Consider the following 24,494-nt stretch of genomic DNA (forward strand, 5'->3'; position numbering starts at 1 on the left):
GAATAATTCCTGTGAAGTTTGGTAAAATCTACAATGCTGTTTAAATGATGTTTAAAGAAATTATGTATAATGGTGGAAACCATACCATCTCAGAGCACTTGACAGGCTGCTCATATGAGCTTAAAAGCTTAATACATTTTCTATTCTTGTCCTTAGACGTATGTTTTTGGTCAGGAGTTTTGAAACGGTTGTATCTCTTTTGGTGGAGGAAAGACTAAGCTGATCCCTGGCAGGAACAGGACAACAAACTTTCCATTAGCTTACTGGATAGCTTCATCATATGAAAGAATTCCAAGTTCCTGCTAGGAGTCTTACCCACAAAAGTGAAGGTGAAGTAGTTCCTAGTCACTAGTTGTAAGCAGCTTGCCTAGAAGATTCCAGTGTTCATATGGTTGTAAGTTTGTAACTCAGTGCACAGGAGCTTGACATTCTATCAATAATTGAAAAAATATAAGCAAATAATTAAGAAATAACGGCAAATATACCCCTCTATACAATAGATATCTTATAGATACATGTGAACTCTCCCACTTTAAGCGGGAGACTCCCACTTTCTGCAGCCATACTTCCAAAGATTTTTCTTAAAATAAGGGGTATTTTCACAAATCAAAGAAATCTCTCTATTTTTGATGTCAGAACTTCCTTCTTTGTTTATTGCAAAATTCTAAAATCTCCCTCTTTTTGAAGAAAAATCTCCCACTTGATCATCCAAAAAAAGTTCACATGTATGCGTATAGAGGGGTATATTTGCTGTTATTTCTTATTATTCAATTAGTAATAGAATATCAAGCTCCTGTGCTCTGTGTTACCTTCATTTACACTTTCATGTACTTGTCGAAGAACCTAGTGTGCTGTATAAGTGTGGTGACATCACTTGCATCACATGAAATAACTTCATTGATTTTACTCATAACAATGACAAATTTAATGTCAGGGAATAAACCCTTATTTATTATAGTATTTTGATACTGAAACCTCTTAAACTTGCTATGAACTATTCTAAACTGAAAATAAGACAAGTGTAAGCAAGATTGAAGGTTTACAATAATTGATTCTCAAACATATGGCTATTGAAGTTATAAAATATTATATGTATGTGTAAATACAACATCTGTTACATCCTATATGCACAATCTTTGTCATATCTAAAAGACTGCAACAATGAAGCAAAATAAACAATACAAACTGGTTTAATTTGTTTTCTAGATTTTATTTGCAACTAGAAAAATTGTGTATAACACAAGAATTTCATAACAGTAATTTTGAAAATACTTTCTTTAAATAAAAACTATTAATGTAATAATTTCAAGATCATGCATTTAAGGACAAAAGAGCTTTGTACATGTACGATCAATTTATAATAATTTGTTGAAAAAACTTCCTACTTTTGTTACTTCAGTAATATAACATCGTCTGGAATATACTACTTTCATGATTAGTCGGTTAAAAATTTCAAAAACTTTACAAAAAAGACAAAAAAAGAGAAAACATCCCAAAAACCCATCTAAAGTCAAAAGAAATCTGGATATCTCCACCAATACTATAACATGACTTTTCTCGAAACATATTTCAGTTTTGGTATAATGCTACATGTATACAGTTCTCTATTTTAATCAACAACACCTGTAGTAGGATTAATTGGCTAATTGTTTTAGGTACCTGTGTCTTAACCTTGAATATAAATTAATACCTGTACAGTTGAGTGTTGAAGCAGACTCATAAGTTACCTTTGTCACAATTAACTCTTATCCGCCTATATAACTTAAATGGACTTGTCCATCTCTTAATAAGGATAAATCCATTCATTACTGAAGACAAATTTCAAAATACCATACTGACCAGTGCAGACCATGATCACATGACATAGTTGGCCAGCTGATCTTCGTCTGCACTGGTCGCATTGGTAAATCTACTGCAGCCAGCCGGCTCAATCTTAGTCCAGACTAAAATACCAAAGTCAGAATAAATTACAAGCACATTAACAGTGGTAAGTATATCACCACTTTAAAAAAACTTTTGAAGAATTTCTGAAGATGAAAAAAATTACCATCCAACTATATATATAATGAAATTTAAAGAAAGAGATATTCCAGTATTTTAATCTAACTCGGGGGTCTTTCATATAGGGTCTATTTGAAAGACCCTGTCTAACTGTACCTGTCTTATAAAATTGGTCCGGACGGAAAAAATAAATATCTTTAAAAATTCATTTGTAATGTACAGTAAGGATACATTTTACTACCTGCTATTTATGGTTTTACTTGAAAAAGTTTGCCATCACAAGAAAATGCTATTTTATCTTATTAAAGGAAAAACCAAATTTTTTCTATATATATCTTAAATTTTAATTTTAAATATTAAAAAGATTTGGCAAAAACTGATTAAAAGGGCAACGGGAAATCTCTAAAAATTATCACAAAAAAAATCTTTATGTTTAAAACTTTTCCCAATTTAAGGGAAGGACAAATACTTTTTCATAGGGAGGATTTAAAAAGACAATCTCTCTGGCAAAAAAAAGGGGTTTTCTAAGGAATTTACTTCAATGGAAAATAATTTTCATTTTTCTTCCGAAGGTTATTCGGGGCTTATCGGAGGCACACTGTTTTCTTGCTTTTTATTTCCATCAAAAGTAAACAAAATAATATTTTAATTTTAAAATTTTTAAATTTTACGGCAATTGTCACGGATGGTTTTGGCATCATTTTTAAGTTGTTTTTTAGGCCCATGACAATAGGCCCCCGTCATGAAAAAAACCCCAAAAATAAGTGTCTGCGCCCAGCAGGACCCAAACAGCCTCCCGAAACCCGCGCAGTTTTGGATCAGGCCCATGCTTTCGCTATCGGGTTTTTTTACTTGTTTTTAGAGTTTGTATGCGAACACAGGGATCTGTTTAAAGCCCTGCGCTTCCCCGCAGGTTTGGTCTGGTCCATGCTGGTCGAAAACCCCTTTTTAAATTTTGGGTTTTTGTCATGACACGGTTTCAATTATAATTTTTCTACGCAGTTACCCCCTTAAACAGGGAATGGAATTTTAAGGAGAGGGTTAAGAATAAATATCGTTTTGAAAGTAAGAAAAATATCAAAAATTTTAATGTAAAAAACAAAAAAAAACAATTGGATACATAAAATTTTTCAAAGAGAATGATGTGTTTAAGAAAAAATTTTCCCCTTGACTGTACGAAAATTAAAAGGTAGAATCCAACAAAAACATTCTTTTTTTTTCTTTTTTTTAATTTAAATTTAGCAAAAATTCACTTTAAGGGGTTACCCTTTGTAAATATGTGCAGCAATTTTAAAAAAATTTGAAAAGAATTAATTTTTAAAAGAATGTGTTTCATCCATTTCTTTTTTTTTGCTAAATTTTCTTTTCATTTTAAATTTAAAAAAAATTTTTCATGTTATGATTTTTTACATTTTCAACCCTTGCTTTTAAAATTCACATTTCTGAAAAAGGAATCACAAAAGGGGAACTCTCCCACAATGAAATTTGAAATTTCTTTTAAACTTTGTTTTTTAAAAAGAAAATCTATGATAATTCCTTTGCAAATTTGCAAATTTAATTTTTCTATAGATCTATAAAAAAAAATAGGGGACAGCATAAAATTACACCTGCTTTTTAAAATGAAAAAAAATGAAATTGGCTTTGTGACTTGAAATAAATAATCATGGAAAAAAAATAATAAAAAAATAAACCAGGACAAGAGCTCCCAGGCAAATCACACTAAACTATTCGCAATGCTTGATTTTAAAACAACCAGAAAGGAAATTTCAGGAATTTTCAAAAAATAAGGAGAAATAATTCGGTAAGAAATTACTGCTACACTTAATGGGTCATGATCAGTTGTCTATAATTTAAGTCCGGCAGAAAATGTCTACAGTTTCAAGTAAAAATCTCTAGTGGTTCTGACTGAGAATCCTTTTTAAAGTTCACAAAAACCCGTATATATTGGTCAAAATTTAAAATTTAGGATCCAGAATGAAATGTATAAAAATTTTTGATAATGGGGAAAATTAAAAACGGGCACAAAAAATTCCCAGAAATGTTTTTTATTGCACTGATGGGGGAAAAGGGGGGGAGATTATTTTCAACCATTTTTTTTAAAAACGCAGGCAATAAAAAGCAAAAAAAGTCTTTTACCCCTTTTTCCCTTTTTCAATTTCTCTCAACCCTTTTCTTGTTTTTTTTTTTTTTGAAAAATTTCATAAAAAAAACCCTGGGGGGGTTAAATTTTTTAATAACAATGTACAATGTATTTTTAATTTGTCAAAACTGGGAGGGGTTTAAAGGATTTTTAACTTTTCAAGGGTTAAAAGAAAAAAAAAATGGTTTTAAAAACAACCCTACAACCCCTTTAAATGAATTTATGACAAGTCAGTTAGGGTTTGACAAGTTGTCAATAGAAAGTCATTCTAGTGCATTCCCATCTTCTATCCTAGCACCATAACTGGTTTATTTATGTATATAATTAAAAAGGACCAAACAAAACTGTTTCAGGATTTTTAAGACCTAACTAACTTGCTACAAAACTGAGTCCATATAGCTACCACAGTACTATAAAGGAAATGCAAAATATTAATGCTAATGTCAGAACCTAAATTCCATACTACACACATACTCTGTATAAGTAAACAATGTGACAAAGATCATTTTGTCTAAAAAAATAAACCCTCTAACACAATATATTCAATATAAGACCACCAGCAGGAGGAAATAAATAATCTCTAAACTAAAGATACAATTCTGTAAACATGCAAAAAAAAACAAAAAAAATGTGGGATGGGGAGAAAGAAGCTGGGATAAAACAAGTCACCATGACAACATGCAGGGTTTTTCCCCCTCTGTAACCTTTGGAAAACCAAAATAAATGTAAGTTATTATAGTTTTGAAATCGGGGAAAATTTTTTGAGGACCTGTAAGGGTTTAATTAAGGTGTTTTTACACTAATCATTAGCACATCCTCATAAATAAAAAAAATAATAAACCAAAATTGGTCTATTAAAGTCAACAGAAACAGGGTACACAGGTTCCCATTTTCCCTTCCCCTTAAACATATTTTAAATTAAAAGGTTAAAGTTAAAATTCCTTCCAATTTTTAAATATGGCTTTGGGCAATCCCCCAGACGGGAAATTTTTCTAGAAAAAAATTTTAAAAATTTGGAATCTTGCTTACCAAAAATTTAAAAATTGTCCCAATTAAGAAATCTTATTCTGAGGTAATAATTCCAGAGAGGCTAAATCAAGAAAGTCAAGTAATATTAAATCTTGATTAATATCTTATCCATTATCTTGTGGTCTTACTTAACATGCTTAATACATATCATTTTTTTACCAGCGCCTTTACAATTCAATAACCCATATTAAATTTTAAATTGGATTTTAAAAATGTTTTTAAGTAAATGGGTCTTTTTTATCAGAACAGGAATATCTTAGAAAGGTACATGTGGTTCTAAAAAACGGGAAAGGAAAAAATTATACAGTAATAAAGTTAGCCAAAATACATGTGTCGGGAACTGCCCAAAAAATTTTTTTAAAAGAAAGCAGTAACTAAAAAGGCAGGTTTGGCAGTTTTAAAATTTTTTGATGCTTGCATCATTAAATAGATTAACTTTCTATTTAAATTTCTTTATTAAAAAACTATTTATAATATACAGAAATTTAAGGGTTTAAAATTAAAAAACTGAGTTATTTGCCATTGGTACCAGTATAAAACCAGGGCAAACACAATCCCTTAGTCTGACCGGGTTTTAAATATTGTTGTTTAAACCCCCATTTAAATTATTTTACATCTTATTTTCCCCAAATTTTTACAGCAGACAGTTTTTTAAACATAGAGCCCTTTTTTAAAAAGATTTTTAGCGGGGGTAGGGGTTTTAAGGAAATTTGGGTTAAACTTTTTTAATTTTAAAATCTACAATTTTTTACAAGACGGGAAAAATAAAAAATAAAATTTTTGGTCTTCAGTCCTGTAAATACTTATTTTTTATCACAAATTGTTAAATACCTTTTAAAAAAATGAAACAAACAGGTGAAAAATTTTCAAGATAAATTTTAAGAAAGGACCAAAAACGTTTTTTTCAGGAAAAAACATTGCAAAAAATTTCCCCGGGCAAAAAAGGAAAAATTTAAAGTGAAAAAAAATTTTTAAAATTTTTTTTTATAAAACCATTTTCCCAAAGAAAATTATTTTTATTTATTAATAGAGAATCTTTAAGTGCTTTTTTCAATCACCTTTATGGTATAAAACAATTTGATTTCTGGGGACAAATTTGCCTTCATAAAAAATATTTAGCCGCGTCATGGACAAAACCCAACATAGTGCGTTTGCGACCAGCAGGGGATTCCAACCAGCCTGGCGCATTTCCAACAGCAGTCTGATCAGGATCCATGCTGTTCCGGCTAACAAACCCTAAAACAAGCTGTTTGTTATCAAAGTTTTCCCTACTTGTCAATAGGATTGTAAGGGCACAGCATGGATCCTGATCAGACTGCGCGGATGTGCAGGCTGGTCTGGATCCATGCTGGTCGCAAACCCATTACGTTGGTTTTGTCATGACACGGCTCATTTCAATTCTGGAGATTTATTGTTAATCAATTCTTTAAATTATGACAAAAGTTTTTAAAAAAAAAAAAAATTTAAAAAAATTTTTAAAAAAATTTAACCCCATTGTAGGGCCCTTTTTGGAAAAACCCTTTTAATTAAAATTTTCTTTTTAAAGAAAAAATTTCCCTTTTTTTTTTATCTTTAAAAAAAAATATATTGACAACAGGGAAGTTGGGGTTTACCAAAGGGCCTTTTTATAATATAATTTAAATTTCCCTTTAATAAATAAAAAGGGCCGGGGGGAAGAGAGAATATGACATTAAAAGTAAAATTTTTTTAAAATTTTTTACCAGGTTCAGACAAACTGTTTTTCTGGATGTTGGACTACGAAGCTCCTTGGGTGTATTATTTTAGTAAAATGAAAAATTATTGTCAAAATTTTCTAACCCCAAAGGGAAAATTTTAAAATATCAATGATATCATATAATTTTAAACCCGACTTCACTAAATTTTTAAAAAAAAGGGCTTGTCCAGTTTTTTAAATTTTGGGCCTTTCCCCAATTTTAACAAAAGAGAAATTTTTAATCCAAAACATGTCAGCCTTGGGTGACTTTTTTTTAAAAACTCAATTTAAAACTTTTCAGCCCCTAAAAAATAACAATGTTTTTAAAATTTACCAATTACAGCATTTTGTAACCTTGACTTTATATTAAAAAATTACGCCCAGCCAAAAATCGAGGTTTCCCGGCCCAGAAAACAAGAGCATCTAAAATTTTATCTCAGTCATTTTTTAAATGAAGCCTTTATAAAGAAACGTAGCAATATGAAAAAAGTTATTCATTCAAAAACTTAAAATCAAGTACCTGCTTGATATGACTGTATCTGTTCTGGTGTCAGACTGGAAAGTTTCACACTCTGGTACCCTGGTATAGCCTGAGGGCTGGTTACTGGCATTGTATATGGTTTTGGCTGCATCCCAGCAGCACTTTGTAATCTGGCTTGTAACTCCTGAATTGAAGAGCTTGGACTCCATCTGTGTTGAGGTTGCCCATGGGGTGAGGTAACCTTAGGACTGGGGGTTCCTTGGACTGAGGACCTTTGGACACTTGGTACAGTAAAACTCTGGCTACTGGTCTGAGCCTGTGCCTGACCAAACAAAGTTTTGAGCAAACTTGAAGCAGGGCGATTGTTGGTAGTAACGGTTACCCCTGAACTGAACAAGACTTGACCTTGACTTTGTGAAATTACTTACTCAAGGTCCAATATGTTACTTTTCCCCGCATTTTCCCCTAATTTTACCTTCCCGTGAGGGGGAATTTTTCCCGAGAGGGTTTTGAGGTTTGGGGAAATCTGCACATAACTGCCACCTGGTTGTTTTTGAAGTGTTTTAACCTGTTGCAGCATTGGACTACCTTGACTACTGTCATTCAATTGGGTTTCCCTTTTTTAAATTTTCAAAATGTTTTTGCTGTCCCCCCGCGAACGACCCTCAGCTGTTTCGGGGCCCTTTGACCTTGAAATTACTGGAAAGGGTTTTTGACTTGCCCAAGCTCATTGGACTTTGACTCGGGGAAACTTTTGGGTGAAACTTCACTCCTTTGTCTCTGCTTTTTTGCTAAAAGGGAGCATTTTTAGGGAGAGGGGGGTTTCAATAGCCATTTTTCTGTGTGTATTTTTTTCTCCCTAGTTTCCTTTTTTTTTTTTGCATTTTTTAATTTGGGGAATTCTTCTCTGTTTCTCAGTTAATTTCACCCCCTGCTGGGCCCCTTGCCCTTTTTACCGTTGGGGGTTTTTTACCATTTGGTTTCAGCTAATTTTTTATCAGGAATAACTGCGTTCACCACTGGGTCTGATTTTTTCATAACCAAACTGCGCCCCTATATCCCACTAGCTGCTTGTGCCTGCTGAGCACTGTTTGAATTTTGTCTTTGTACGATTGGTTTCGGTGGCGAGTGTTGGTCATTACCAATTGAGGACCTTAATATATCTGATACCATATGATCCCAAGAGCTGTCCGTTTTTTTCGGTCCTGATAATCTCATATCACTAATCTTAATCATTGATGGCGATGGTTTTTCCGCACTTCCTTGTAAAGAACTTCTTATAAGAGATAAATCACTTGCACTTCCTGTATTACTGTTTGCAAAATCAAGAATTGTGGGTATCACTTTCTTGGACGCAACGTTTGGCGTACTTTGCTGACTACTCACAACTGGTTTAGCATTGTTAATATTTACACTTGTAGTTTTAACCACAGTATTTCCTGAGTTTATTTTGGTCACATTAATATATTGCAGCTTCGCTGAGCTTGGGTAGTGTCACCGGGTATGTTTTTGGGGATTTTTTAGATTTGTTTGTAACTGTCGCCCCCCCTTTTGCCTTTTTCTTACTAATAAAGGGTTTTTTTGGGTTTTTCCTAAAAAAGAAATAATGAAATTTTGGGAATTTTATTTTTTTACAAACCAAAATGTGGCGTGAACTTTAAACCAAATCCCAAAAAAAAATTTCCCTTTCCTTTTTAATAATTTTTTGAAAAACATTTGGTAAGAGAAAGGGCTTTTTTCAAAACTTTTTTTAAAAAATAAGTTTGGGTTTTCCATAAAACACCTGTTTTTTGGATCAATTATTGTTCCCCAATTTTGAAGTTATTTCACGATCAAATTTTGCAAATTTATTTAATTTTTTTTTAGGGGGAAAATCAAAAAAGAAAACTAATTTTTTCACTTTTAAAATGGAAAACCCCAAAATATTAATAAAGCCTGAAAAATTTTTCAAAAATTTTTTTGGGCCCTTAAAAAAACTTTATAATTTTTAATACTGACCTAAAATTTTTTTAGGTTTTGTGCTAATAAAAAAAATTTACAGTACAAAAAATATGAAACATATAACCCGTATTTTTTTGATTCTTTTTTGTCTTTTAAAACCAAAAGGGTTTAAACTATTGAATCAAAATTTTTTTTTCAACAAAAAAATACTCAAATTAAAATTTACTTGTCTTGCGGATTAAAAACATTTTTTTTACAAAGTGAAAAATCCCGGGTGGTAAAATTTTATTTTTGCTGTTAAAATTTTGGGATTTTTAATCTTACGGATTAGGGGCCCCCCTGAATGGGGTGCTCTGCTTTCTTTATAAAGAACCCGAGTCTGCATCCAACCCTTTGGCCAAATTGGACGGACATCTTGCTCGAGGAAATTCTTACAGAACTCCTCTGCAGTCTGTGACTTCCCCTTTGACATCATGTAAGTACGCATCTTAACTTGTACAACATCACATAACAACGATCTGCAAACAATAAGCAAGTATTTACAGAATACAGTTAAATATTCATATACATATAAAAATCAATAAAATGGAAAAATATTTCCTGTAAATATAATCTGGAATCATTCGCAATATACAGTTCTCAAAGAAAATAATTATCTTAGAAAAGTCTCAACATCTACTGAGAATTTCTCAAAGATCATCCTTTAAAAAATGCAATAAAGCAGGATAGCTTAGAATACTTGAATTGTTAAAACACAACCTGTAACTACTTAAATGTATATCAAAATAATTATCAAGTATGTGCCAATAAAGAAAATTATTCAAAGACAAAACAAGTTGTTTTTTTGAAGAATTTGTTACACAATAGTATCTAAAACTAATATGATATAATTGAAACAATCTAGTAATCTACACTTTTCTTAATTCTTAACCTGCTGGAAACGAAAAGTAAGAAGCCTTTGTCACCAGTATAGAGACAGTCCAACTTGCACATCCATACAGTCTGACAGGGCTATGTACTATTTGCCAGTTAAATTTTTGTATTTTGAATATTGAAATCCTATAAACTTTAATGACTGTTCATAATTAAACAACGAAACCCTTTTTTTAATTTTTACTGCTGGAAAACAAAAAGAAAACCCCTTTGTCACCAGTATAGAGACCCCCGCCCCCCTTGCGGGGCTTTTTGTACTTTTTTCCCTTTAAAATTTTTGTTTTTTGAAATTAAAAACCCCTTAAAATTTTGAATGGACTGTTCCAAATTAAAACACAGGACAAATCCATTTCACAAATTCAGATTAAAGGTTAAGTCAATCATCGTCGTAACAGCTGAAACATACCTAACTTCACTATCCCAGACAAACTTTTTCCTGGGACCAGTCTGGCGTTTCTTGGTAACATCAGACTGGTTTGTTTTCTCCTCCTCATCACTCTCAGTAGCAGCATCTTCTTTCCCAGTTTCTTTCTCCTTGTCATCTTTAACTGGTTCCTTGTTTCCTTCTTCAAGTCTAGTTACACAAGCAAAAACATGTTATATTTTTCAAAATTTAATTCGTTTAATACTTATTTCTATATTGATTAAATCTTTTGAAGAAGCTTTTAGACCAGTATTGCTATAGTCACATGGACACCTCCTTGCTTTACATGCAGACAAAAAAATCTAAATGACCCTCCAATGCATAAAGTCATGAGTAAATACCTAAATGGTTAAACTAACCTTTTTTAAAAGCTAGCCGCTCACATATCTCAGACATTATTGTAAATTTCATCATTCAAAAAATTAAATTTGCCTTGGCATAATTATGAAGCTATGTATAACATATAGAGCGTGTGGCAATGGGTTAAAGCTGCATGCCAACAACCTTCATGTTTGTAACTTTGCCAAAATAAATGGTACACTACACATATATACACTACATTACATTTTAACTACATGTATTGCTAACTTTGATTTAATTCAATACTTTATTCATAAATAGTCTAAGTGTATATTCCCAAACTTACTTTTCTAAAGCTGCCTTTTTACTGTCCTCCTCAAATTTCTCTATGAGTGCTGGCATTATTCTATTGACAGCTACAAAATTTAAATATTTTGATCATTACTTATTGATCATATAGCATAATTTCACGGAGCTCATATCATTTATTTAATTCATTCAGACTCATCGTCTTGTAATATTGTAAATATAGCATTTCACCTAACTATTAAAGATTATGTCATTTATTAAACACTTATTTTTCCAGGTTAAAAAAAATTCTATGTTGATAATGATATTACATGAACTCGGCTAAAGAGAAGTTTTCGCCTGTGTACATGTACTTCCCTCAAATGACCACAAACATTATGTTAGTATTTAAATGGTGAGAATAACTTATATATTCATGTTTGTAACATCATTTTCATTGTATAATAGTGGTTATGTTATCTATATATACGACTGCCGTAAATTTATAATATTATTTAAATTTCATTTTGCTTTAAAGAAAGAAATGATAAAGCGCTAAAAACTCAATTAAACAAGCAATTATCATAGTATTGCAAGCAATCCATAAGTCCCCTACCGGTTAGAACCTTATCAACATTCTGAAGGGCCATTGGCCATTCACTAATGTTTCAATTTTTCTCTATTTTAAGTAAATTTGTTGGAAAAGTTCTTTAAAAGTGATCACAGGAAACAGTTTTTATGAACAGACAGACAGACGGACTGAAGGACACTCTAAAGTTAATATTTGAAACATCCCTGTTACCAAAATATAACATTTTTAAAAGCAAAATTCTTAAAGAGGAGATAACTCTTGAAATAAAGATGCAATTTCATAAAAAATTTCAGCTCTTTTTGACTAATCACAAATATTGTTATATTTGCCATGTTTTAAGCCTATTTGTTGCCATGGCAACCAATTTTTTCAAAATAGGAAGAAAAGAAAAAGACATGCATAATCTCCAGACTGCCATCTACCCATATGTCAAGTTTCATAAAAATATTTCCAGTACTTTTTGAGTTATCACTGGATTCAGTTTATGTGTAAAATTTGCCATATTTTCAGTCTATGTGTTGCCATAGCAACCAGAATTTTCAACATAGGAAGAAAAGAAAAAGACGTGCATAATCTCCAGACTGCCATCTACCCATATTACAAGTTTCATAAAAATATTTCTATTACTTTTTGCGTTAACACTGGATCCAGTTTATGTGTAAAATTTGCCATATTTTCAGTCTATTTGTTGCCATAGCAACCAGAATTTTCAACATAGGAAGAAAAGAAAAAGACATGCTTATTCTCCTGACTGCCATCTACCAATATTTCAAGTTTCATAAAAATATTTCCATTCCTTTATGCGTTACCACTGGATCCAGTTTATGTGTAAAATTTGCCATATTTTCAGTCTATTTGTTGCCATAGCAACCAAAATTTTCAGCATAAGAAGAAAAGAAAAAGACGTGCATAATCTCCATACTGCAATCTATCCATATATCAAGTTTCATAAAAATATTTTCAGTACTTTTCAAGTTATCGCGGGATCCATTTTTGTGGACGGACAGACTGACAGACAGATGGACAGACAGACAGACGGACGGAGGGTAAACCTACAGTCCCCTCTGGTAAACCGGTAGGGGACTAAAAATACTTTTTGACAGCTACATCTTATATGGCAATGTATTAACAGCTGATTGCCATATAACCTTTTCCTAACAGTTTAGGTTATATAAATGGCAATGTAATAACAGATGATTGCCATATAACCCTTAGCTGTTTAGGTTATATAAGATTACAGCTATCTACACCAGGTCATTTAAACCTATCAAAATATTTATAAAAACTAATAATGTCAACTTACCATCTTTGAGTTTGTCCAGTGGCGCTTTTATCTTGTCTTCTAACTCCTTGACTAGTAAAGTTTTGGCACGTTTTAATAACGTATCTTTACTGCAAGGTAGGAATGCAGCCAGGTGACCAAACATGGCCGACCTGTTACCAACACTCATCTGTTTCGATGCTATCTCAACCCTGAAGTTATCATGTAATCTTTTTTTAAAAAGATCTGTTACAATTTATAAGTGGAAAAATTCACTTTTGATACAAAGTGATTTACTTTAAATGGAAATGTGAAGAAATGTCTACGTGATGTAACCATATTATAACTGGTAACATAACAATCTAATAAACATATAACAAACTGTTTGCAGTATGAATATATATTCTCTTATTATTTCATAAAAAACAATATTTTGACGGATGAAGCTTTGCAGGGAAAAAAAGTTCTTAGAAACAAAATGATCGAGGGTTGATCGTAAAACTGCAGTAACTTATATGAAATAAAGAAGGACTTACGACAGTTTTGGGGTCAACCCTTGACATATATATATACAATCTTACCCTTTGATAATACAGCAGTAAGGCTCCCACGTTTACAATTTTTTGTAAACGTTTACACGATTGCCAAGAACCGAAACGATACCGTTTAAACGGTGGTAACTCTATGTACTATATACACCATGTATTTGAGTCGCCAAATGATGACTTACTTTCTATTTTTAATACATGTACAAATAAAGAATGTTCAGGGATCATCACGATTGAGTCAGCACACATTTTCTGTATTATGTCAGGAGCAATTTGTGCACGGTAATGCTGTGTGGAGGGTTGTAAACACCCATTTTCCGTTTTTTACTTTGGAATAAACCACTAGAATTGATAAAATCCATGATAATAGGCAATGATTAAGAAATTTTGTAAGCCAATATGGTAATTTCGATTAAACGGTAAAAATTATCGTAAACGTTTACGAATGAAAATCGAAACGAATCCGTTTAAACGTGTAATCGTGGGGGCCTTATACAGCAGTATCATTTAAAATCGCAAAAGTCAAGGTCAATGTCAATACTTACTCAAGTAACTGTTTGTTGACATCATCAGTGAAGAATTTACATTTGCCATCTTGAGACTCCATTGCATGCTGAAAAACATATCAACCATTGGAATTGTAACTTAAAACAATAACCGGCCAATATCACCAGTATCAGTGAGTTAAAAACTGGTAATTTCACTGTCTGAAACAGTGAAATTATCAATTTGATAATTTTCACTTTTTTGAATTTAAGCCCGTTACGTTGTTTCAGTGATATACCTGCGTGCACAGTACTGGAAACCAACTTAATGGCATGATGTCTTAAATGATGTCACTTTGTATTATTATTTGGCACGCTTTTCATTAAATACTAGGTTAAAATGTCTTATTAAGCGTTTCTCTGCATATAATAAAAAGAAAATTTGTTAAGTTTAGTGTAAGATGAAAATATATTTCACCTCGTGTACACCAAAAGTTCATACTTCACTCGTGGCTGCACCACTCATGAAATATACCTTTTGGAGCTCACTTGGTGAAATATGTTCCGATCTTACACTGAACTAAACAAATATCCTCTATATTATCAACATACATGTTTAAGGTCAATAGCACATATGAAAAACATGCAATATTTATGTATTCTTTTGTGTTTTATTACAGAACACCTTGATACTTACATTTTTCAGTTGCTCAATTTTTTTATCCATTCCCGATGGCAGACCTGGCGGAAGTTTTGGAATGCTCTCCGGATCAATATCTTTCTTTGGCATTGTCTCTTCAAAATCTCCCCGACTGCTCGAGTCATTGGCTGCCATGGCAATCACAGAATCAATCACCATGGAGATGTTAGATTTCATCTGACTTTTAGCCTCGTCACTCACATCACTGTCGGAACTGATTACACCATTCTCAATACTGTCACCATTCAAGTTAGGCGACGTCGTTTTGATTAATGCACTGACAGCATTCGACTTTCCACTGAAAATTATAAATGTATTTCTTTAGAACTGTTGTTTTGTTTTAGTTTGGAAACAGTTTAAATTCATTTTAGTCATATAATGGTAAGCAATGTTCCTGGATTATGTACCAGAGCACCTGTAAAACTACCACTTTTACTGTTAATAATGGACATACTACAAGATGCAAAATAAAGGAAATTCTGTTTAAACTAAAAATACACTGTTAATATAAAATAAATGGTGTAAAGCAATGTTGTGCTGCCTGTCTATTCAATTTTACTGTTCTATTTTACTTCTCTACAACCAATCCACGAATCTAAGATCCAAAGAAATTTTACCTCAACAAATACTTGCATTAGGTAATCTTTTTTTTTTACAAGATAATGAAAATCCATGAATTTAAGAACCCACAAAAATGCCCGTTTTGATAAAACCACAAAATTTCATGCCCACAAATATAAGTAAATTCACAGTAGTTAACAATGTTTTACCAGATATAGCTTTAAAATTTCAAAAATAAAATACATATAATGTAAAAAAATATATAGGTAAGCTAACAGTTTTTCTCCCCTAAGGTACTTACTCTTTGACCTTATCCTTTATTTTGACTTTCTTTATGGGTTTTTCTCCTGGCGGAATGATCAGCTTCTTCTTTTTCTTTTTCTTCACCTCACCATCTACCGATAATGAATCTTTGATCTTCTTTTTCTGTAAAAATTAAAGCAAGATCTTCTTATCCTCAGACTGGTATATACATTATCATAGATCATGTATTTTGCTATATGGGCAGAGGCCATAAATAAATGATTAAGAAATTGAAATTAATTCTAATACTTTACACAAACAGAGACTGTTCTTTTTACGCTCTTTATACAATAAATATTTTGAAACGTTACTATGAAATGGAAAGGGAAATAATTCTGTGCATATGCCTGCCAAATTTTATTGTAAATTGTAGCATGGAATCCTAGCTAGCTCAAAAAGGCTTCTAAATGTTCCTACTGACAGTAATTTATTGACATAATGTAATCATCTGATAATTTAGCTGAACTGTCTAAAATAAATGGCAACATTGGGGATATTGAAATGACAATTGTTAATTGTATTTAAAATGACTTTTTTTCCCCAGAAAACTTCACCATCGATCATGATAAAATAACAAACAATGACTATAAACATTAATTTTTTTTTCTAACAGCCCAAGTGATTTGTTAGAAATAAAGGTAATTTGAAAATACAGGTTATATTTAACAGTGTTTTGTCAAGTAAGATCATCTTCATATGAGCCGCGTCATGACAAAACCAACATAATGGGTTTGCGACCAGCATGGATCCAGACCAGCCTGCGCATCCGCGCAGTCTGATCAGGATCCATGCTGTTCGCTATCAGTTTCTCTACTTGTAATAGGGTTAGTAAGCGAACAGCATGGATCCTGGTCAGACTGCACGGATGCGCAGGCTGGTCTGGATCCATGCTGGTCGCAAACTCATTATGTTGGTTTTGTCATGACACGGCTCATATCTTCTAAAGCAACCACCTACCTTTACAACTTTCTCACCATCAGAATCCTCATCAGACGAAATTCTCTAAAACAGAAAGTCAGATACCCATTAAATATGTAATGAATAAATTATAATCTATCCACTTTCTCAAAATACAATCAGTGACAAGGATTTCCTAGAACAAAGGAAATCACTGTTTCACAGTTCCTGCCTGTATGATTACTAACCAAAGATGGAAATATTTATTGTAAATACCAATTTTATGTGGCTGCATGGCCAAATGGTTATCACATTGGACAAGTAATCTAAGGACCTATAGCTGTGTGGGTTCAAACCCCAGATAGGGAAAGCCATTGCTTCTTTAAGCAAAGAAATTTTACACTAATTGCACAATACTGGTTCGTTCCAGGAACAGATTCAAGAGTGTGAATATAAGCTTATAGTTTACTACACAATGGAACTATTATAAATTCTGTATATACTAAATACCTATCTTGTATATCATAGAATCACAAGAGTCACTTGAAAATAATTAAAATTGCTATCATTTTGATAAAAGCTTTTTAAATACTACATTATTAATTACAAAGAGAAAACTGATCTCACTGTATATCAGGGAAGTCATACCGTGAGACGATACTTTTAATTCTTATAGACACAACATTTTATCAATTAATAATTTACAAGTTTTGCCTAATTACCCGTTTTTTATTCTTCTTTACAGGCAACGGAGATCTAAATTCATCTTCTGAAGAGTCAGACATTTCTTTCAATTCAAGACGTCCAGAGTTAATATAGAATCCTCCGAGTTTCGTTGTCATGGTTTCCGGCAGCACTTCATCATACTGGAAATAAATCAAGTCAATTTGCAATTGCATCAATGCAGCTATCTTGGGAATTAAAAATTGGTTGCTTAAACCCACTTTAATTGCTGCATTTTATTTGCTGCACTCCTTTTCATTTTAAAGAAAATTTTCCAATAGTGCTCTTTCACACATCTTTTACAGAAATGTCAATTTTTACCATTTCTTTTTTTACTGCTTTTGTTAACAATAATTCACCAAGCAAACATAACCTTAGATTATTTTAGTGTAAACGAAAGGTATAAGTGGACAATTTCTAGGTACAGAATTGTCATAAAAGAAGCATGGTATACAAGTACATTGAAAGCTAGTTCAGAGCATAGCCAAGGTGTAATGCATATGCAAGGATTCAATCATTCAACAGAACCTAACAACATAGAAAACGCTTGAGACTCCCCAAATAGTACGATATAATGCAACTTGTCAAACTTGTTTATTTATTTACTTACTTCTAGAAGTAACAGTTTATCAACATCAGACATTAGATGACAGTTTTATTTTTTAAATTCCATTTCTGGCAAGAAAAGAAATATCAATTATCCAAATTCATTAGCATGGTCTTCTTCAGTTAAAAATCTATTCTTATTTTACTTGGTATTTAATCATTTTCTGACAAGTCTGGGTACAATTTCAGCATGTTTCTACAAAACTTACGGCTTCAGAATTATCAATGAACGTATCATTTTCATCATATCCTTCTCCAAGTTGTTCCAGATAATAATTATCTTGCCATTTTCTTTTCTTCTTCTTTTTCCCAGTACTTGGTTTCTGTACAAAAAAACAACATAATACTTCTATGTTTAATAAAAAGCAAATTAATAAAGAAATTTTTTTTTATCAACATATCAAACTCATTACATAATTATAAAAACCTTGCTATGATTATTGAGAATAAAAAGACCCATTAAAATACTGTAGTTATATACATTATATAAATGCTAACATTTAAATAATGGGAAATGATTAATTTTGTAACAAAATGACTATATATTACATATCTCAAAATGGTGATTGTTTGCAAATAGCACTGACCTTGTGTTTTAAAAAAACTATATAATTTTTGTATAGTGGTGATGTGCGCACTTTGTTGTCTTAAGACTCTGCTCTTGTTCTTAACAAAAATATATCCATTCTGGTTAATATGTTATTTAATATTTAATAGCAGAAATTTACATGTGCAAAATAATATGTGGATTATCACCATACAAAGGTTTATTAAAAAAATCTTTAATCCTGATGATGAATTTTCCTCCAACTAAGAGATATACTTTTTCTTTCGGTCATAAAACAACTGCCATTCAGGTTTAAAAATCATTTCAAAATCATAATCATTTCAAATGTAAGGCATCAATTTGGCAAATTTTCAAAAAATCAAAAAAATAAATACAACTTCTTATGTCTATATAGTTTTTTTTGTTTTGTTTTTATCCAAATTAAATGTCTCCAGGAGTACGAACTCACGTTATATTTGTCCTCAAAGCTTTTAGCAATTGCAGCAAGCTTATCTGCATCATCATCATCAAACGGGTCAGCTGATGACTTTGGTTTATCTTCAGCACCCTGCAAACAATAGAATAAATAATCATTTGCTGTAACTTAATACAGAACAAATTTAAAACAACAACAGTAAAATAAGAAAATGTAAAGCAGAATTTCAAATAGAATCCCACTTAAAGGAACTCCACTGAGGTCCAAAAGCCTAACATAAAATTTGAATTTCTTAACATATATTAGCTTGGGCACTCAATACAGAGAGAGATATGCAAAAGATAATTAAGAAATGTACTCGGAAATAAATTGAAAATCGTAATTTTATGCTCTTCTTAGCCTGATTTCAGAATTTCAATTTTTGGTCATTTGTAACAATTAGAAAAATAATTTTGGAACAAAGGAGTAATCCAATGATCTGAAATTCTGCACACAAGTGAGTGGTCTATCAAACATTAATTTTGAAATATTATTTCCAGTTCCATCATGTCAAAAAACGTCAGTAGAGTCCCTTTAACATTTAATTAATACTACTATTTAATACTAACTTAAATAAAGCCATTGAAGTTAGTTTCAGTGGTCCTAAAAATAATTCTATGACATGAGAAGGCCTATACCAGTTAGTACTTTTAATATACGGGTACACAAATTAAAAGGCCCTTTCAATGTATATGAAATGCAGAATGTAGGACAAAACCCCACCAGTTAAAACCCCACCACTCAAAATTTTATAGAGTGGACAAAACCCCACCACTAAATTTTATAGAGTGGACAAAACCCCACCACTTCAGTTTTATAGAGTTGACAAAACTTTCTTGTAAACATGTTAAAAAATAAACAATTGTGCATCAGCAGAAACTCAAAAGAATGTGTGAACAACTCATCAATAAGGAGAAGACTGTACCCGAGTTTCTTCAGGCTATCAGCCACAGTATCCACTTAAACTAACTACAATGAAGTACAACTGAACTGAATAAATTAGAAATGTGCTATAAAAATGTGCTATTTTTTAATCATTAATTGATGAAAATGTGCTACATTCTTAATTAATAGTAAGTAGTTCATTTTTTATATAAATAAATTGAAGAAATGAATTTGAAGAAACTAAAAATAATGGATAATTCAAGATAATAAATGTGGCACAGTCTCAAATAAATGACTACTCTTTGATGTTGATTTAACAGTTTCAACTTTGTAAATTATTTGTATAATTTCTTATATTACACAAATGTTATATTGAAATTAAAAAATGAAATGTGAAAATGTGTACTGTATATTATATGTATTTCAATTTATCAAATCTTGCCCAATAATTTGTAAGTGGTGGGGTTTTGTCCACTCTGTAAAATTTAGTGGTGGGGTTTTGTCCACTCTATAAAATTTAGTGGTGGGGTTTTGTCCACTCTATAAAATTTTGAGTGGTGGGGTTTTAACTGGTGGGGTTTTGTCCGTCTTCCGAAATGCAAGGGGGTGGTGGGTAGAAAAATTGAATATAAAATGCAATCAAGTTTTATATCTTAAATAAATTGTTGTTTTTTTTAACTGGTAGATTTCTATTCTTTTCATATCACATTGTAAACTAAAGCATTACATTACATGACAAATCCAGTGAAATAAAATATAAACTTCTGAAATTCTCTCGCTAAATAAAAGGGAAACTTTTATGTATATTAACCTCATCATTTTTAAAAATTTACTGAAAAGATCATGTTGAGCAGCTATATCTGACACAGGTTTATAAAAAAAATTCTTATCACATCTAAAATTTTAAATCTAGAATCTACTAAAGTTTGTGCTAAGAAAAACAAATCATATTTTGTTAAAAGATTCTAACAAAATTCTGAAAGAAAAGTTCTGTAGAGCTACAGTAGGTCTATTTTCTGGGTAAATGGTAAAACAAAATTACACATCTGACAATTTCAATGTAGATTTTATTGCTCTATAAAAATCACAGCATTAAAAAAGGTTACTGAAAATGACCCTTAATGAAATACTACAGTGCATCTAAATAAAGTTTCTGTTGTCTTTAAAATCTAAATCTAGATTTAAAAATAAATAAATGGTTAAAAAATAATGACCAACATTTAACTTGTTCGTGCTATTAATTTTAGGTATCTTCATGGATGTTAATATTTAAAAACAAAAAACTTAAACCCATCCCATAAACAACAACCCCTTAACCCATTTCCAAAATACTCTTTCATAGAACACTTCCTCGAGAAACAATATACAAGTTAGCGCGCGCCGCCCCCGCTATTCAATACACAACGAACGCGCCGCGCCACTACGCTCTGGTTTACTAATAACGATCTAAATATAGCCGCGACCTAGTAAACTACGATACACAACGACATCTCCTCTCAATCAGTAATCGATATCAATCAATTATCTAACAAATCAAGCGAGACGTAGTAAGTAAGGGCCATCTGCGACCCTCCGCCAATTGTTACATCTTTTACCGATAAGCGTTACCTAAAATAGTAACACACCTATACGATCTTAGCACTATTACACTGCGCGTGCGCATTGACCATAACTATTTGCAGACGACAAATTATACAATACTGTTTCGGTGCAACAATGTCAGATTTCCTCAAAAAAGTCAATTGGACTATTAAACACCTAAATAATGTCAAATTCTAATATTATGCATAATCTCTAAAGAAATCCTACCAAAATAGCAAAAAAAATCTTGGTTAGCATTAACTGTAATGCGCTCTCTTAAAAGTTCAAATTTGAGTTAAGTCTTACTACATTTTTGTATGGTCGTATAAATTTCCTTCTACATTTTCATTAATGTTGATAATGACAAAAACATTTAATAAAACTATCCATCCATCATGAGCTGTTTATATCTGCTAAGGATCTGGTTCAGTTCCTAAGGACAATTTCGCTTCACCAAAGTTTATCAGAAATACCAAGGATCGACGAGAAATATTGCAACTTGTGTTGCAACTGATATATGTGTTTCCCCCGTCTGAGTACCCCAATTTGTACATGAAAACAGACATGTATAACGTGTAGTTACACTACTAGTGGATCATGGAAGTCAAGAAAACGACATATATTATACAAACAAATGTTATCAAAATCAAATAAAAATGTTGAAAAAATTCGAACACAACTTCACGACCATAACGTATCAACCGTCCGTTGAATCATTTTGGTCGGAAACAATGTTTTGAAAATTGATAATCAAAATGTGTAACGTGTATGAAAACTGGCCAGACTCTTCGGACAAACAACCAGTGATCTAAATAACCAAAATGGCGGTAACCTTCTTTTATTCCCAACAAATTACGACCAAACATGCTGCATATCATAACGTTGAAAACCGAATTGCAAGAATCGTTGTTTTCATGTTAACAGTAAAGTTTTAAGTAAGCAAAAAAGTAATGGAATTCCCTTTACTAAATCGATATTTTTACACAAAAATATATGAAAAGTAATGATCTCTTTGTTGAAATTGATAGAAAAATCGTTACTGCATGCAGCAAGGACATTTTGATGACTTACCGGTATTGTTTTCAGTAACTCCGTGTAGAAAAACTCCGGGCATGTGGTGTCAGTTGACTCTGGTATGTCCAAGTCGAACCGATATGTTTTGGGGGTCACGTCTTTCTTTTCTGGCTTGCCCGGGGGTCCGAGTGTTGTGAATTCAAGTCTTTTAGGTCCTTCCATATTTGAAGGTTTGTCACTTCCATTTATCCCCAAGATATTCACTAATCTGATGTTTTCTCACATGAATCGAAATAGTAAATCTGCCGCCATAATGAGGCTGTGACGTCAAAGTCGTGCGAACTTTCAACTTGGACGAATCTATTATCTAGGTCGACGATTTAAGGGGTGGTAAATATTTACACCTTTTTATTTTAATAAATAACCAATCGAGAATTCAATTATTGTTGATTTTGACGAAACATTCTATAAATATTTGTTTAAATTAAAATAAGTATGTGACAAAACATGGCTAGATAACAAATCAAGTACGCTATCATTTCGAGTACGTTGTCACTCATTTCCTTTTCGAAATGGACTTGGCCTGGAATATCCTCATATCGGGAAAACCCCCAACAATGAGTAACGTCTCCATGTACATGAAAGAAATCGTCATATTTTCAAGTATGCTGTTGATTCGCTTTAAAAATTGAAAAATATGTTAATCGGATTACTTAAAACAACTGTAATTGAAGGAACGGATAAGTTATTACACATCTGGAGACGTACTGAAATTGATTTTTGGCATAATTACGCACAGAATAATTTATTTTAACGAGGATCTCGTCGACCCACATGGATTATTTTAGGATTTGGAAGTAACTTCGTAATGGACAAGTGACGTTAGGTTAATCCCAGAGTTAACTAGAATTAATGTGTGATTTAAAAATGCCTGTTTAGTAAACAATTATAGTAAACATTTTGATGCTGGCACAGGCTCACATGCATCTCAAATGTTCAAATCTAGGTCAAGTGTCTCAAAGTAAATTTTTGTCTTTAGTTCAGATGAATTCTGTGTTGCATTAAATATATGAAGCAAGAAAAAACAAAAAACAAAAGGCAAATTTTAACATGTATATCTGTATCAGTCTGTATCTTGAAATCTTCATATATTTTCATTAATTGGACCCAGAAATGCTGAAACCTTATGCAGAAAGTGTAACTTGGTCATTTTAATAGTGGAAATTTTTTGAGTTTTTAAAGAATCATTTTTATAAATATATAATTGACAAAACAGAAGTACGAAATTCTTTTTTATGGTTGTTCACACTGAACCTCTGCTCTGGCATGCACGGAAGTAACATCAGTTCCTTGTAAAATTCAGAGCTTTCACAGAAACAAATATGGTGCCTGAATTGTCAATGTGTAGAAACTGCCATGATCTGGAAGGTAAACTAAAAAACCACTACCAACAAAGCTACATTAATTAGCTCTTGTTTATGGAATGGGTATTTGTTTCCTTATCATTAATATCACTTCACACATAAATTCAAAATGGGCAGTTGTATTCTATCTATCAGATTAATTTGTGGTTTATTATTTGTTTCACAGATGTAACAGTGTAAGATAAACCATAATCAGATTGAATGGAAAGTATTTTTAAGGGGTGTGGGACAGCGCCTTATAAAACAATTCAATTGAGTCTCATATTTTATGTTACTTTAAATCAGTAGATTACGCACAGTTAACATAGTTGTCAAGATTTTAACAAATAGGCTTTGAGTTAAGTATGTATGGCCAAAATTTGAAAATGTTTATCATGGTTGGGAGCTATTCACTAATTAGGTAGGCCAATAGCTCAGTCAGTAGAATCATGGAATGGTATTGCAAGGGTTCTGGGTTCAAGTCCCAGTCAGACTGCCAATTTTTCTAACCAGTAACCTTGTGAGATTTGGCGCCCAACAGAGGACAATGAGTATACATAGCTCAGAGTATTTCCCACCGACACAGTGTAGGTCATATGGCGATGTTCAGCTTTACTGGTGCCCATCTGTGCATTATTTCATGCACCTGAGTAGAACCAACA

The 24,494-nt window shown here is 32.0% G+C and overlaps 1 protein-coding gene across 1 annotated transcript; it reads right to left on the reverse strand.

Annotated features, from left to right (window-relative positions):
• Positions 1-1,854: 1,854 nt before the first annotated feature.
• LOC132725738 (ubinuclein-1-like) lies at positions 1,855-22,763 on the reverse strand. The gene is made up of 15 exons (XM_060710930.1): positions 22,487-22,763; positions 18,944-19,042; positions 18,137-18,250; positions 17,321-17,464; positions 16,659-16,703; positions 15,700-15,824; positions 14,835-15,135; positions 14,198-14,265; positions 13,147-13,316; positions 11,310-11,379; positions 10,646-10,813; positions 9,631-9,824; positions 8,536-8,804; positions 7,405-7,687; positions 1,855-1,943 (listed from the first exon to the last, which is right to left on the reverse strand). The coding sequence occupies exons 1-15, from the start codon at positions 22,649-22,651 to the stop codon at positions 1,855-1,857; spliced, it is 2,304 nt and encodes a 767-aa protein (XP_060566913.1). The 5' UTR covers positions 22,652-22,763.
• Between the last annotated feature and the right edge of the window lie 1,731 nt (positions 22,764-24,494).

Source organism: Ruditapes philippinarum, unplaced genomic scaffold (genome assembly GCF_026571515.1).
Source record: "Ruditapes philippinarum isolate M1 unplaced genomic scaffold, ASM2657151v2 ctg1511_1_1_1_1, whole genome shotgun sequence".
Lineage (NCBI taxonomy): Eukaryota > Metazoa > Mollusca > Bivalvia > Venerida > Veneridae > Ruditapes > Ruditapes philippinarum.